Raw genomic sequence first — 12,509 nt, forward strand, 5'->3', positions numbered from 1 at the left:
TATTCGAGATATCAGTGTTTGAGATACCGAAATTCAACTGTATTTCACTGTTGAAAATGTACTAAAAATATTAAGAATGGGATCCATTATTCTAAAGCCACAGGTTCAGAACTGGGTTTGGGTTACGTCTTTAATTTTACATAGGAAAAAATCTCAACATATCTTCTATAAATTATATTTTTAATGCTTTATTGCCCGTTTTGATGACTAATCACTGGTTTCTCATTTTTTCAAAGTGCAATCAATCAAATTCTATGTGATAAACTGAGGTGAATTTCAGTCACTTCACAAATAAATAACAAAAAGCTATAAATACCTGTAAATAAGAATATAATAATTTTATTTCTTGGAAAATTTTTACATGTAGTTACATGATACTATAATCTCATTTACAGAGAATTAAAATGCTCAACAGAAAAACAAATCATAATTTCCTTCAATGGTTATAAAGCTGTATAGATTTTTTAAAATAATAATTGTCTTCACAAAATCACAGATAAGCAAGACCACTAACACAGGCACAGAAAAACTTGTATATTTACAGTTATTACATTTTCAACAGTGAAATACTGTGATTTATTTATTGAATAAAAGTGATATTCTCTCACAGTGTGAAAGGATACCAAAAATGATATTCTCTCACAGTGTGAAAGGATATCAAAGTAAGTAAAAAATAATTTCTGGCCTGTCATAAGATAGAGATAGTAACTAAGCATCTTGATAGAGCTAAAACTGCAAAGTTCTTCCTAAATATGTTGCTAAAATCCATGCTATGTAATGTTTTCAATCTGACACACAACTTCTAAGCTATGACGTCTCAACCGCTCAACTATGACGTCAAGTCTATGACACTGTGTTAAGAAAAGACAGAGGCAAAGGGAAAATCAAAGAAAATGTAATAAACAGAAAATTCAATGTTTTATAGATAAATATGGAATTTATTTCACTCGTGAGACAGGATTTTTTGATATTTTCACTCGTGCTTCGCACTCGTGAAAATATAAAAAAAATCCTGTCCCACTCGTGAAATAAATTCCATATTCATCTACAAAACATTGAATATCCTCTATTTATATCGTAACATTGTAGTATGTAAAATTTCCTGGTTATTTGGTATATGTGTACTTTGAAGTACATGTACACTGTATTTGTATTTTGATTTTGCCAAACATTGATTGAGGGCATTTTTCATTATCAAAATATTGATAATAGTAATGGTTTTAAAAACAAACATTCAATTTTTGGAAACCATAAGCATAAGACTTGTAACTCTTTGACAGGAACAAAAAAAACCCCAGAAGTTCTAATGAGACTGTAGCTCTACTGGTTTTGAACTTATAACAAGGAAGAGAAAAGTTGCACTTGGACTTAACACTTTGCAACTGCAATAAATGGAATAATGATCCTTGGTTTAGTCTCTTTTTGTGGCAAAAAAATCAAAAGCGATATACATGTACAGAATTATGTACCTTAGTGTTGTCTACTTGTGTGCCAAGTTATACTGAAATAAGACCAAAGTTATATTGAAATCGGACCAAAACTGTAGGAGGAGTAGTGTTTTGAAAGTATTTCACCGAAATTTCTATTTCAGTAACATTCATCGAAATCAAAAACTGATATACAGAATTATGTATCTTGGTGTAGTCTACCTGTGTGCAAGTTATATTGAAATCAGACCAAAACTGTAGGAGGAGTAGCATTTTGAAAAATTGTTTACAGACAGAGGAACAGACAGATGGATGGACGGCGGACACCTTCCTATCGCATAAGCTCTTCCAGTCTCTGACCAGTAGAGCTAAAATCACATTTTACAATGCTTATGCAATGGATATTTAATCAATAGGAACTGTATAATACCACATGTGGAGGATTTTTATTTCATGAATACTCAAAATATAATCTTAATACCGTGTAGACAAAAATAAAACAATAATTAAAAAATCATACTAAACGATAACAATAAAACAGGAAATTATAAAACAATTGTATCACATAGAAAGCACAACTGAGAAAACTCTTAATCATCAAATACTTTCTTTATTAGTTGGTGAAATCATTAGCACTTATTAATTATTAGTAAAGTGTGAAAAAATAACCACCCATTCTTCAAAACAGTCTACCTGTGAATAAATACATGAAAATAAAACCAATGGAGGACAAGTATAAAAGTTTTCTTTAATAAATTATAAATTGGAAACAACTGCCCACCAGAGAAATTTCTTAAAATCAAAATAACTTCCAGATAGAAAAGTGCCTGTTGGGGAGGGTGTATATGACACCAGAGTTGCTACCAACATGACCCTTCACGACTCTTCTACCTGGATGAACTTCATCTTCTGCACAATCTGCTTTTTCCAATTGACCAGTGAGTCAGCTAATTTAAGTAATCAGGCTTAATTTGTTATGTCATATGTCAATTTGTTTTATTATACTTCAGAATAATATAGTCATTCTGATTGGTTTAGCATGTGCATCACGCGCAGTGTGACAACTATGTTGTCTCCCTTCAAATGACAATGAAGCAGGGCAAGTGAGCTCACAGGGTGACAACTGTGTTGTCTCCCTTTAGGTGAAATTAAAATGTCAAAGATGTCTGTTGAAATATTTTGAAAATATTGAATCAGAGCAGTTGATAGGAGAATAAAAGAGGTTTTACTGATATTTCCTACTCTATTTTATCAAATTTAGATTCTTCAGGATAATAAAACTATTATGGACTGTTTAGAATCAGGTCTGAGAAGGATTGTCACCTGAGGGTGCAAGCACCCTCCCCTCTAAACAGTCCATAATTGTATAATGTCATATGATGTCAAATGTATTTGTACCCCACATATGAACTATATCAAAATTGATAACATATCATGGATCATGTCCATTTCTATGTAAACATGCATAACAAGACATAAAAATTCTAATGATTTTTAAATCACCCCTAGTATCATATTTTGAAGGAGTTGCCTATCCTTAAGTATATAGGTCTCTGGTATTATATTGTGAAGGAGTTGCCTATCCCTTTAGTATATAGGTGCCTGGTATCATATTGTAGAGGTGTATCCTCTCACCCTTATGTATGGATAATATTTCATACAGACCTCAACCTTTACAAGTACAAAATGGATAATCAATTACTGTGAAATCACTAATTAAGGGGAGTTCGGGGGGAATTTTTCCTTGATTTTGTGGTATGAGGAGATCCACAAAATTGTGCCCCACAAAATGTTAAAATTCTATATAACAGCATAAAGTCTATCCTTCATCCAAGAAATCAAATCCTCTTGAACCAATATTTTTCCTCAAGCCACGAAAATCTGACCCCATGAAAAATCAGTAATTTTACAGTATATATATAATTAAATATATATTAAAATAAGTGAACCATACCAAAAATCATAATTATTATTATAATACATTGTATCACTAATATGGGATAATTAGAAAATTAATTGCAAAATAGAGGTACATGTATATAGACATTTTGAAAAATATGGCAAAGAGAGATTCCCTTTAGTCTGACCTTATGTTTCTTGAAGCTGTCTGCATATATTAGTATATTAAATAAAGCATTGGCAAATGTTTTGAGAGCATTTTAAAAAATATTGTCTTTTTTTTATCATATTATATGATAATATTTAGATGTCAAGATGATTTCATGTTTTTGGATGTTCTTAAATCACAAGACTTAAGATTAGCTATATTTGGCAGCAGCTTGAATGGACTCATCAAGGTATTTCATGCCTCTATATACATCCAGGAAAGAGCAGTAGAGTGGTGCTGGGGCAATACGGATCACGTTAGGTTTTCTCTCGTCACACTGGAAGCAAAATCATTACATAATTTTAGAGCCTTTGTATAATATTTCTTATTGAGTTGTTACTGGATGACATCACAGTCGTGATGGATTGTTATTACACCTATGCCAAACATAAACATCTTCTCAAACTTACTTATTAAATAATTAATATTTCATTAATTCTTCCTTTTCCAGTAAATGGAATGGAAACATATGTAGCTGCAATTATGTAACCCTCTCTGATTTTTTTTTTTTGGAGAGGCTCCTGAAAATATCAGATTAACAAAAATCGTAGAGGGCTACATTATTGCAGCTAAAACATATGCAGTTCTATTTATGTCACAATTTATGAACTTTAGAACCTACTACAACTCCTCTTTTGGTGAGTTCTTCAAACACATGTGCAACAGGAACAGAAAAGGACAGGGAGAGCTGTGCCCCCCTCTGGGAGGGATCTGAGGGGGTAATGATGTCTACATGGACATGTTTCCAGTCTTCTACATTTTGATCATTCATGTGTAGTGTCCTATTCTGACCATTTTGTAGCAGTGCACCATTTTGTACACCGTTTTGTGAGGGTATCTTGCTCTGTTGTCCATACTTCAGAGTGATCAGAGCCTCTAGATAAGCAGTTAAAAGTAAGGATTTAGCTCGAAGCTCTTGCATGCTGGTCTTGTTGAAAATCTGTCAAAAAAATTAATTCCTTCTTTATTACAAATTGATAAGCCTGACATAAACTTACCACTTTTCTTATCAAAGACCTTGACCTTGATAAACAACCAAATGTCAAGGTCATGACATACTCTATGGTTAAAAACAGCATTGGTGTAAAGCAAGATTTTCCAATGTCTCTTTCTTACAAATTTATGACCAGAGTGCTTGGAGACACAATGAATTTATGCTCATAAAAAGCATATAAATACCAATTTTTATACATATTCTCTCAAATTTAACCAGAGTTTAAAGACCTTTCAAATTTACTTTATGCTTCAATTACTCTGAAAAACAACAAACTGACTTTATCCTTAAGAAACTGGAAATGCACTAATTGGACTAATACCCCATCCCTCTCTGAGAAACTATAGAAAAGAATACATAAATGTACTTTAAAAAAGATCTCTGTCATCTTGAAAAAAAAAATCATATTGCAAATTCCTGTTGCCTGAATCTTGATGAAATGTAATTTCATCAAGAGTCCTGTGGCCTTGTCCCACTTAACCTGGGCTACGCTTGAGACAAACCCCTGAGTCTTCACTAGCAACCTTTCTCCCAAGTAAGTTTCTGTAACAGGAAAGGCTGGACCGGGAATCGAACCCAAGACCCCTGCATTACTAGTCAGTTGCTCTACCAACTGAGCTACCTAGGCCGATATCCACGGCCCAAACCATTCCTCCCTCCTTAAATTGTCTTCACCCTCCAAGACACAACCCAAGTTCTTATTTGCCCCTGGCAGGACTTTCACCTGCAAGTCCAGGGGTGGTCAACGGCACCAAATCTGTAACAGGAAATGAGAAAATATACGTCTGAAATGGGATTCAACTCGGGACCCCTGCATCAGGTGTCAGGTGCTCTACCAACTGAGCTACCCAGGCCAATATCCACAGCCTAAACCATTACATTTCTAATATTTTTACATTTCAAAGTTGTGGATAGAACAGTAATTTCATATCTTTGTACTTTGTGATTTTGACAATATCAAAACATGATCAGTTGCAATATCTATATCATTCAAGTAAGTGCTTGTATTGTTTTTAAAATTTCCTATAAAATGTGTCCAGAATTTTACTTTTCTAACTCTTTTCAAAGTAGTTATGTTACAATAAAACCTTTAAAAAGCCACAACTTTTTTTTTATATTTTGACAAATCAGTATGAAAATACTAGGTGCACACATTCCCATGGTATGTTTAATTTCTACAATACTGAAAAGAAAATTCAACAGTTTCAGAGATATCATCTCTGGGCAAAAAAATGTCTATAGACAGACAAACATGGTGATTCCAGTATCCCCTGCCCCACTTCATTTGAGGGGGTATAACAGATTAACCTACTTCTAAACTGGCCTTGATTGATGGAGCCAAAAAACCAGGAGTGTTTGAGATTCTGTACTGTAAGGCACCAGAGTAAGGGCACCAATCTGAAAAACAAAAGGATTATTTTGGTCACCTGAAAACTACATTTGTATTAAAGCTTTATAAATTAAGCCCCTCTGGGACCCCACCATGGACCACTCTATGAGTGCCATGATATTAGCCAGGGCCCTCTATAATTGGAGCCATTCAAAGGTCACATTCCCAATTCAAAAAGGGTACCTTTTTCCCAAATTGAATGTGTTCATTTTCCCAATAGATATTTCTTCCCAAAATTGAAGATCATATAGTTGGACATACAACAAATAAACTTGCTACTCATACTCTATATATAACTTTGATAATTGCAAAACATGAATTTAGTTGATAACAAACACCAGAACCCCTACATATAATGATTTTGATTAATGTATAATGATTATTCAAAAATTTCCCAAAAGGTCACTATTTTCCCAAAAATGTCCCCGGTCCCAGTCCCAAGAAGTGGTGTGAGAGCCCTGTTATCAAACTATATTAAGGGATGCTTTTATATTATTTTGATAATTGCACCCCTGACAAATAAACTATGATAATAAACGAATTGTACTGTATCATGGGTGGACAGAAAAACAGGCAACATGATTAAAGGTACCATGTAGAGCACCTGCATCTCTTGATGCTGGTCCTATTCATCTGCTTGAATTAATAAATTCCAATGGTTGTTATTAAGTAGTTGGAATCTTCAAAGAGGACTCATTGGCAGGACTAAAGAAATATTGAGATAACAAATGAAATGTGTACTTACTATTGTCCATCATAAACCTGGAATGTAGGTTGTGTCCCCACCATCCTTTGAGCTTGGGGAAATCATTATCCTTGTGTTTCTCATGAAGGAAAAATCCAGCCAGACTTCCAGCACCACTGTTAAGATACTGTAAAATATCACATAATCAGTGCTTAATATGCTTTAATGGCCCTGGCCCCAATCCCATAAAGTGGTGTGAGAGCACTGTAATTAACCAGAGTAGTGAATCACCACTGTTAGGTACTGTAAAATATCTTATACTGTATAAGCAGAAAGTTTAACGCAAATTTAATTTTGGCATTATAAGTGAGGGTTTTGATATTGCTAAAATTGATTATTTCTAACAATTCATTCTGTATCGATGATTATTACATTTTCAACAGTGAAATACTGTAAATTTATTGAATAAAAGTGATTTTCTGACACAGAGTGAAAGTGTATCAAAATGGTATTCTCACAGTGTGAGAATATCAGAAGTGTGGCAAACTCGAGAATTTCCTGCCCTTCACGAAGAGTGTTTTTTTTTTTTTAAAAAAAACTCCCTTGCCTGTCGTAAGATAGAGAAAGTAAATGAACCATCCTGACAGAGACTAAAACTGCTAAAGTTTCCCCATATATGTTGATAAAAATCCATGTTTACAATGTTTTTCAATCTCTCGATCGATTAGCTATGACGTCTCAACCGCTTAACTAAGACATCACAGCCTATGACACTGTTTTACGAAAAGACTGAGGCAAAGGGAAAATCAAAGAAAATGTAATAAACAGAAAATTCAATGTTTTGTAGATGAATATGGAATTTATTTCACTCGTGAGACAGGATTTTTTTATATTTTCACTCGTGCTTCGCACTCATAAAATATCAAAAAATCCTGTCCCACTCGTGAAATAAATTCCATATTTATCCACAAAACATTGAAAATCCTCTATTTATAGCTTTTTTTTCTAGACATTATCTAGATACATATACATTATTATAACAGTAACTTGATCCGAAGAGTCGTATCACATCGAGTTGACAGGCGCGGATCATCAGATCAAACGAGACGCGAAGCGTCGAGTTTGATCTAATGATCCGCGCCTGTCAACGAGACGTGATACGGCTCTTCGGATCAAGTTACTGTTATAATGATAAATTTATTATATACCTCCCTTACAACTAGCAAAATATAGTTTTAAAAAAACTTTTGAGATCAATTATATAAGATTTTCCCATTAAACAAAGCATTTTGTCAAGGAACTTTTTGATGTGCATGAAAAATAACGTCACGTTTCAGAATCTGTGTACTACGTCATCAATTTCAGAGAGGGGTGATATGGATTCAGAAACCACAGTGTGGTGATTCGGAAATTTGGATAACACTGTCACGTGATTGTACGAAATCTACAGTAAAATTGAGTGATACACACTTGGGTATATAATAAAATTTGGATACATTGCTAAATTTGCGTCTTGCTAAAAATTCCACTTATATGGTATAAATCAGTGTTTCGAACCACCACATTTAGGTACTGTAAAATATCACATAATCAGTGTAGTGGATCATTACTGTTTAGCTACTGTAAAATATCATATAATCAGTGTAGTGGATCATTACTGTTTAGCTACTGTAAAATATCATATAATCAGTGTAGTGGATCATTACTGTTTAGCTACTGTAAAATATCCTATAATCAGTGAAGTGGATCACCACTGTTTAGGTACTGTAAAATATCCTATAATCAGTGTAGTGGATCACCACTGTTTAGGTACTGTAAAATATCCTATAATCAGTGTAGTGGATCACCACTGTTTAGGTACTGTAAAATATCATATAATCAGTGTAGAGGATCACCACTGTTTAGGTACTGTAAAATATCATATAATCAGTGTAGTGGATCATTACTGTTTAGCTACTTTAAAATATCACATAATCAGTGTAGTGGATCACCACCGTTTAGCTACGTACAGTAAAATATCATATAATCAGTGTAGTTGATCACCACTGTTCAACTAGTTCAGTGTTACAGTACAAAACAGATAACTTCTATATACATGTATAACATCATACAAGAAGAAGAACATTTCTGATTTAACATTGTGAAAAGTGTCTTTTATTCATACCCCCCTTCTCTCTCTCTCTCATTGACCTACTTTGTAAGTACACCAACAAGCAAAATCTACATTCCAGTCATGAAGTTTAAGCTCCACATTTCCAGCTGCATGTGCAAGATCCCATCCAACATAACACCCCTACAATGCAATCAAGTGACAAAAATGTGTATATTATAACATTTGAAAAACAGAACATTATCAAATCTATGGAAGCTCATGAGAGAAAAAGGTTTGTTCCTATAATACTTCACACTTTAACAAATAAGCATAGAATCAATTTGTTTGCATGTTACTTTGGACATGCTGGAGATAATTTTTTTCGACAGTGCAGGAATCATATAATCTCTCTTTGTTCTTCCCATTCTATAGCTCATGTACATGTATTATGTATACTATGTTGCACTGTTGATTGGAAAAAAATGTTGTACCTTACGCTGTCCTGCCTCTGTGATAGTGGGTATATCAAACACCTGTCCTGTGTAGTACTGTGTACCACTGAGACAAATCACCGCAATGGAGTTCCCTTCCTCCTCTATCTTAGACAGTATATCCTCTGTGCGAATGACCAATTCTCCCTAAAACAAAGAAAGTAACAATACACATGACCGATTACAAGACAAGCTTTGTAAAATTTAGTAATTTTTCCTGAAAACTAGATATCATTGAGATGGTGGCCATCTCAAAGGGCCCCGCTTTCAGCAATGAACATGGAAATGTAAGGTAGCTGAAAAGGGTTTATTTTGAAGAGGAACGTTTGTGTACTATTAAAGGATGTGTTGTTTGAGTCTAAAGTGATTCTATGTTATCCTCGTTATAATAAAAAATGGCATGAAAATCACGAGTGCTCAACACCTTCCATCAAAAAACGGCACAAAAATCACGAATGCTGCAAATCCTCTATGAAAATTGTTGCATATCCTCTATCAGAAATATGGAAGGAAAATCACAAATGATCCATACTCTAAGTCAATTGGTAAGGTTTGAGGCTGACTGGACTTAAGGGAGAGAAATTATGCACTGAACAAAGATTTTAAACAGAGAGGCTATTTTTGAAATTGACCCTTGACCTAGAAACTTTGTTCAAGGTCACTGCACATCCATTGACAAGTGGCACTCTGTGAGTGAAGTATGAGTCACACTGGACCAAGGGGAGAGAAGTTATGCTCTGGACAAGGACTTTTCATATAATTCTGCTATGACTTTAACCTTAGACCTAGAAACACGGTTCAAGGTCACTGCACACCCTTTACCCAAAGGCACTCTGTGGGTGAAGTATGAGCCAGATTGGGCCAAGGAGAGAGAAAAATATTCTCTGGACAAAAATTTACACAAAAAGGCTTTTTTGACCTTGACCCTTGACCTAAAAACTTTGTTCAAGGTCACTGCACATCCATTGACAAGTGGCACTCTGTGAGTGAAGTATGAGCCACATTAGATCAAGAGGAGAGAAGATATGCTCCAGACAAGGATTTTTCATATAATTCTGCTATGACTTTAACCTTAGATCTAGAAACATGGTTCAAGATCACTGCACACCCTTTACCCAAAGGCACTCTGTGGGTGAAGTATGAGCCAGATTGGGCCAAGGAGAGAGAAAATATTCTCTGGACAAAAATTTAAACAGAGAGGCTATTTTTGAAATTGACCCTTGACCTAAAAACTTTGTTCAAGATCACTGCACATCCATTGACCAGTGGCACTCTGTGAGTGAAGTATAAGCCACATTGGGTCAAGAGGAGAGAAGATATGCTCCGGACAAGGATTTTTCATATAATTCTGCTATGACCTTGACCTTATACTTAGAAACATGGTTCAAGGTCACTGCACACCCTTTACCCAAAGACACTCTGTGGGTGAAGTATGAGCCAGATTGGGCCAAGGAGAGAGAAGATATGCTCCGGACAAGAGATCTCGGACGGACAGATGGACGAACGGACAGACTGATCACTATAGGGCACCCGCAGAGCGGGGCCCTAACAAATAAAGAAATGGTGTATTAATAACATAAACAATTCAATGTTTTATAGTTAGGTATGGAATTTATTTCACGAGTGGGACAGGATTTTTTTTTTCATGTGTAAAGCACGAGTGAAAAAAATCCTGTCTCATCAATGAAATAAATTCCATATTCAACTAAAAAACATTGACTTTTTGGTGAACATTTTCTTTGCTTTTCCCTTTTGCCTCTGTCTTTTTGTAACACAGTGTTATAGTCTGTGATGTCACAGCTAAGCAACTGTGTGAGGGAAAATAGTAAATATGGACTTTAACAACAATTAGGAGAAAATTTAGCAGTTTTAGTCTCTTTCAGGAGATGGTTTATTTACTCTAGCTATCTTATAATAGGCTAGACAATTTTTATAATACACGTACTCTTTGTGAAGAGAAGGAAAATTGAGAATTTTGCTGCACTTCTGATATCTTTTCACAGTGTGATAATATCACTTTTATTTCATTTATATAATACAGTATTGTAATAAAGTTCATAAAACCTACATCATACAGTGTATACACACAGTGCGATCAAAATGATGCAATTTCTTAATAAATGCACAGTCGATGTACTCACCTCTCTTGGCTCTATTAATATCATGGCTGTTTTGGGGTCATACCCATGGAGTTCTATCTGGCTCTCTACAGCATACTGCAAGAATGCACAAGTTGTAGAAAAGTATAATACCAAGAAACGTATAGTTATAAGCAACAATTCTTAAATGAGTCACATTTCTCTAACAGGAAGACATCTACCTATTACTCAAACATTTTGAAAGTTAAACTATTTTTGTTTTTAACATTCATTGAATTTTTCTTTAAAGGAAAAACACAGTTATCCTTTTGCTGTAATCTGTGCATGAAGGGACACCACTCAAATAAACTTACATGATCTGAAGGAAAAGCCTTGCTTTCCATCAGGATTTTGTATCTTGTAGGTGTAGGTCGATAAAATGAAATCTGTAATTAAATCTTCAAACTAAAAACTGGTAAATGTCTCGTAGCAAATACATACAAGGGTTGTTCAAAAAATACCTAGACTTTTTACATTATATTAATATGACCAATATTATAGTTATATTGATAGATATGTTTTATTAGCGAATCCAAAAAATGTGTATTGGTATTAATATTTATTTCATTAATTTTTTTTATCAAACTGAATTGGAAAAAAAGCTTAAGAAAATAATACCAAAAACTTTAAAATAAAATCGGACAATCAGATTCCAAGCTATAAAGTTACATTTTTCTTCGAGTCTTCTTGTATAAGAAAGGTTCTACACTAATATAGGAGATGAAATTAATATGCTAATATGAAACACTAGTACAACAAGAGGCCCATGGGCCACAATGCTCACCTGAGTAACATTGGCCCTGTTGTTCTTCATCAGATTTCCCCATTGTAATACTCATTGTGCAATCCCCCCCCCAAGCCCACCCCCAGGGAGGATCATGATTTAAACAATTTAGAATCTACACTACCCCATGAAGCTTCCATATAAGTTTCAGCTTTTTTGGCCCAATGGTTCTTGAGAAGATTTCTTAATAATTTTTGCTATATATTTCAATGTAAAACTTGAATTCCCTTTTGGCCCCATCCTATCCCCAGGGGTCACGATTTGAACAATTTAGAATCTACACTACCCCATATTTCTTCCACATAAGTTTCAGCTTTTCTGGCCCAGAGGTTCTTGATAATAAGAATTTTTATAACCCCACCCTATTTTTTGTCTTTTCTTGATTATCTCTCCTTGTAAGG

At 34.4% G+C, this 12,509-nt stretch overlaps 1 protein-coding gene across 2 annotated transcripts in view; it reads right to left on the reverse strand.

Moving 5' to 3' along the window:
• Positions 1–987: 987 nt before the first annotated feature.
• LOC133190102 (kynureninase-like) overlaps positions 988–12,509 on the reverse strand; it is a 39,658-nt gene continuing 28,136 nt past the window's right edge. For both annotated transcript variants that reach the window (XM_061325575.1, XM_061325584.1), the window contains exons 6-13: positions 11,639–11,710; positions 11,328–11,402; positions 9,187–9,333; positions 8,798–8,896; positions 6,664–6,790; positions 5,841–5,926; positions 4,157–4,474; positions 988–3,811 (exon numbers count right to left, since the gene is read on the reverse strand). In XM_061325575.1, the coding sequence (XP_061181559.1) occupies positions 3,686–3,811; positions 4,157–4,474; positions 5,841–5,926; positions 6,664–6,790; positions 8,798–8,896; positions 9,187–9,333; positions 11,328–11,402; positions 11,639–11,710 (1,050 nt within the window). In that variant the 3' untranslated portion in view covers positions 988–3,685. The remainder of the gene's footprint in view (positions 3,812–4,156; positions 4,475–5,840; positions 5,927–6,663; positions 6,791–8,797; positions 8,897–9,186; positions 9,334–11,327; positions 11,403–11,638; positions 11,711–12,509) is intronic.

Source organism: Saccostrea echinata, unplaced genomic scaffold (genome assembly GCF_033153115.1).
Source record: "Saccostrea echinata isolate AGI-Se365-2 ecotype Australia unplaced genomic scaffold, CSIRO_AGI_Sech_v1 ptg000001l, whole genome shotgun sequence".
Classification (NCBI taxonomy): domain Eukaryota; kingdom Metazoa; phylum Mollusca; class Bivalvia; order Ostreida; family Ostreidae; genus Saccostrea; species Saccostrea echinata.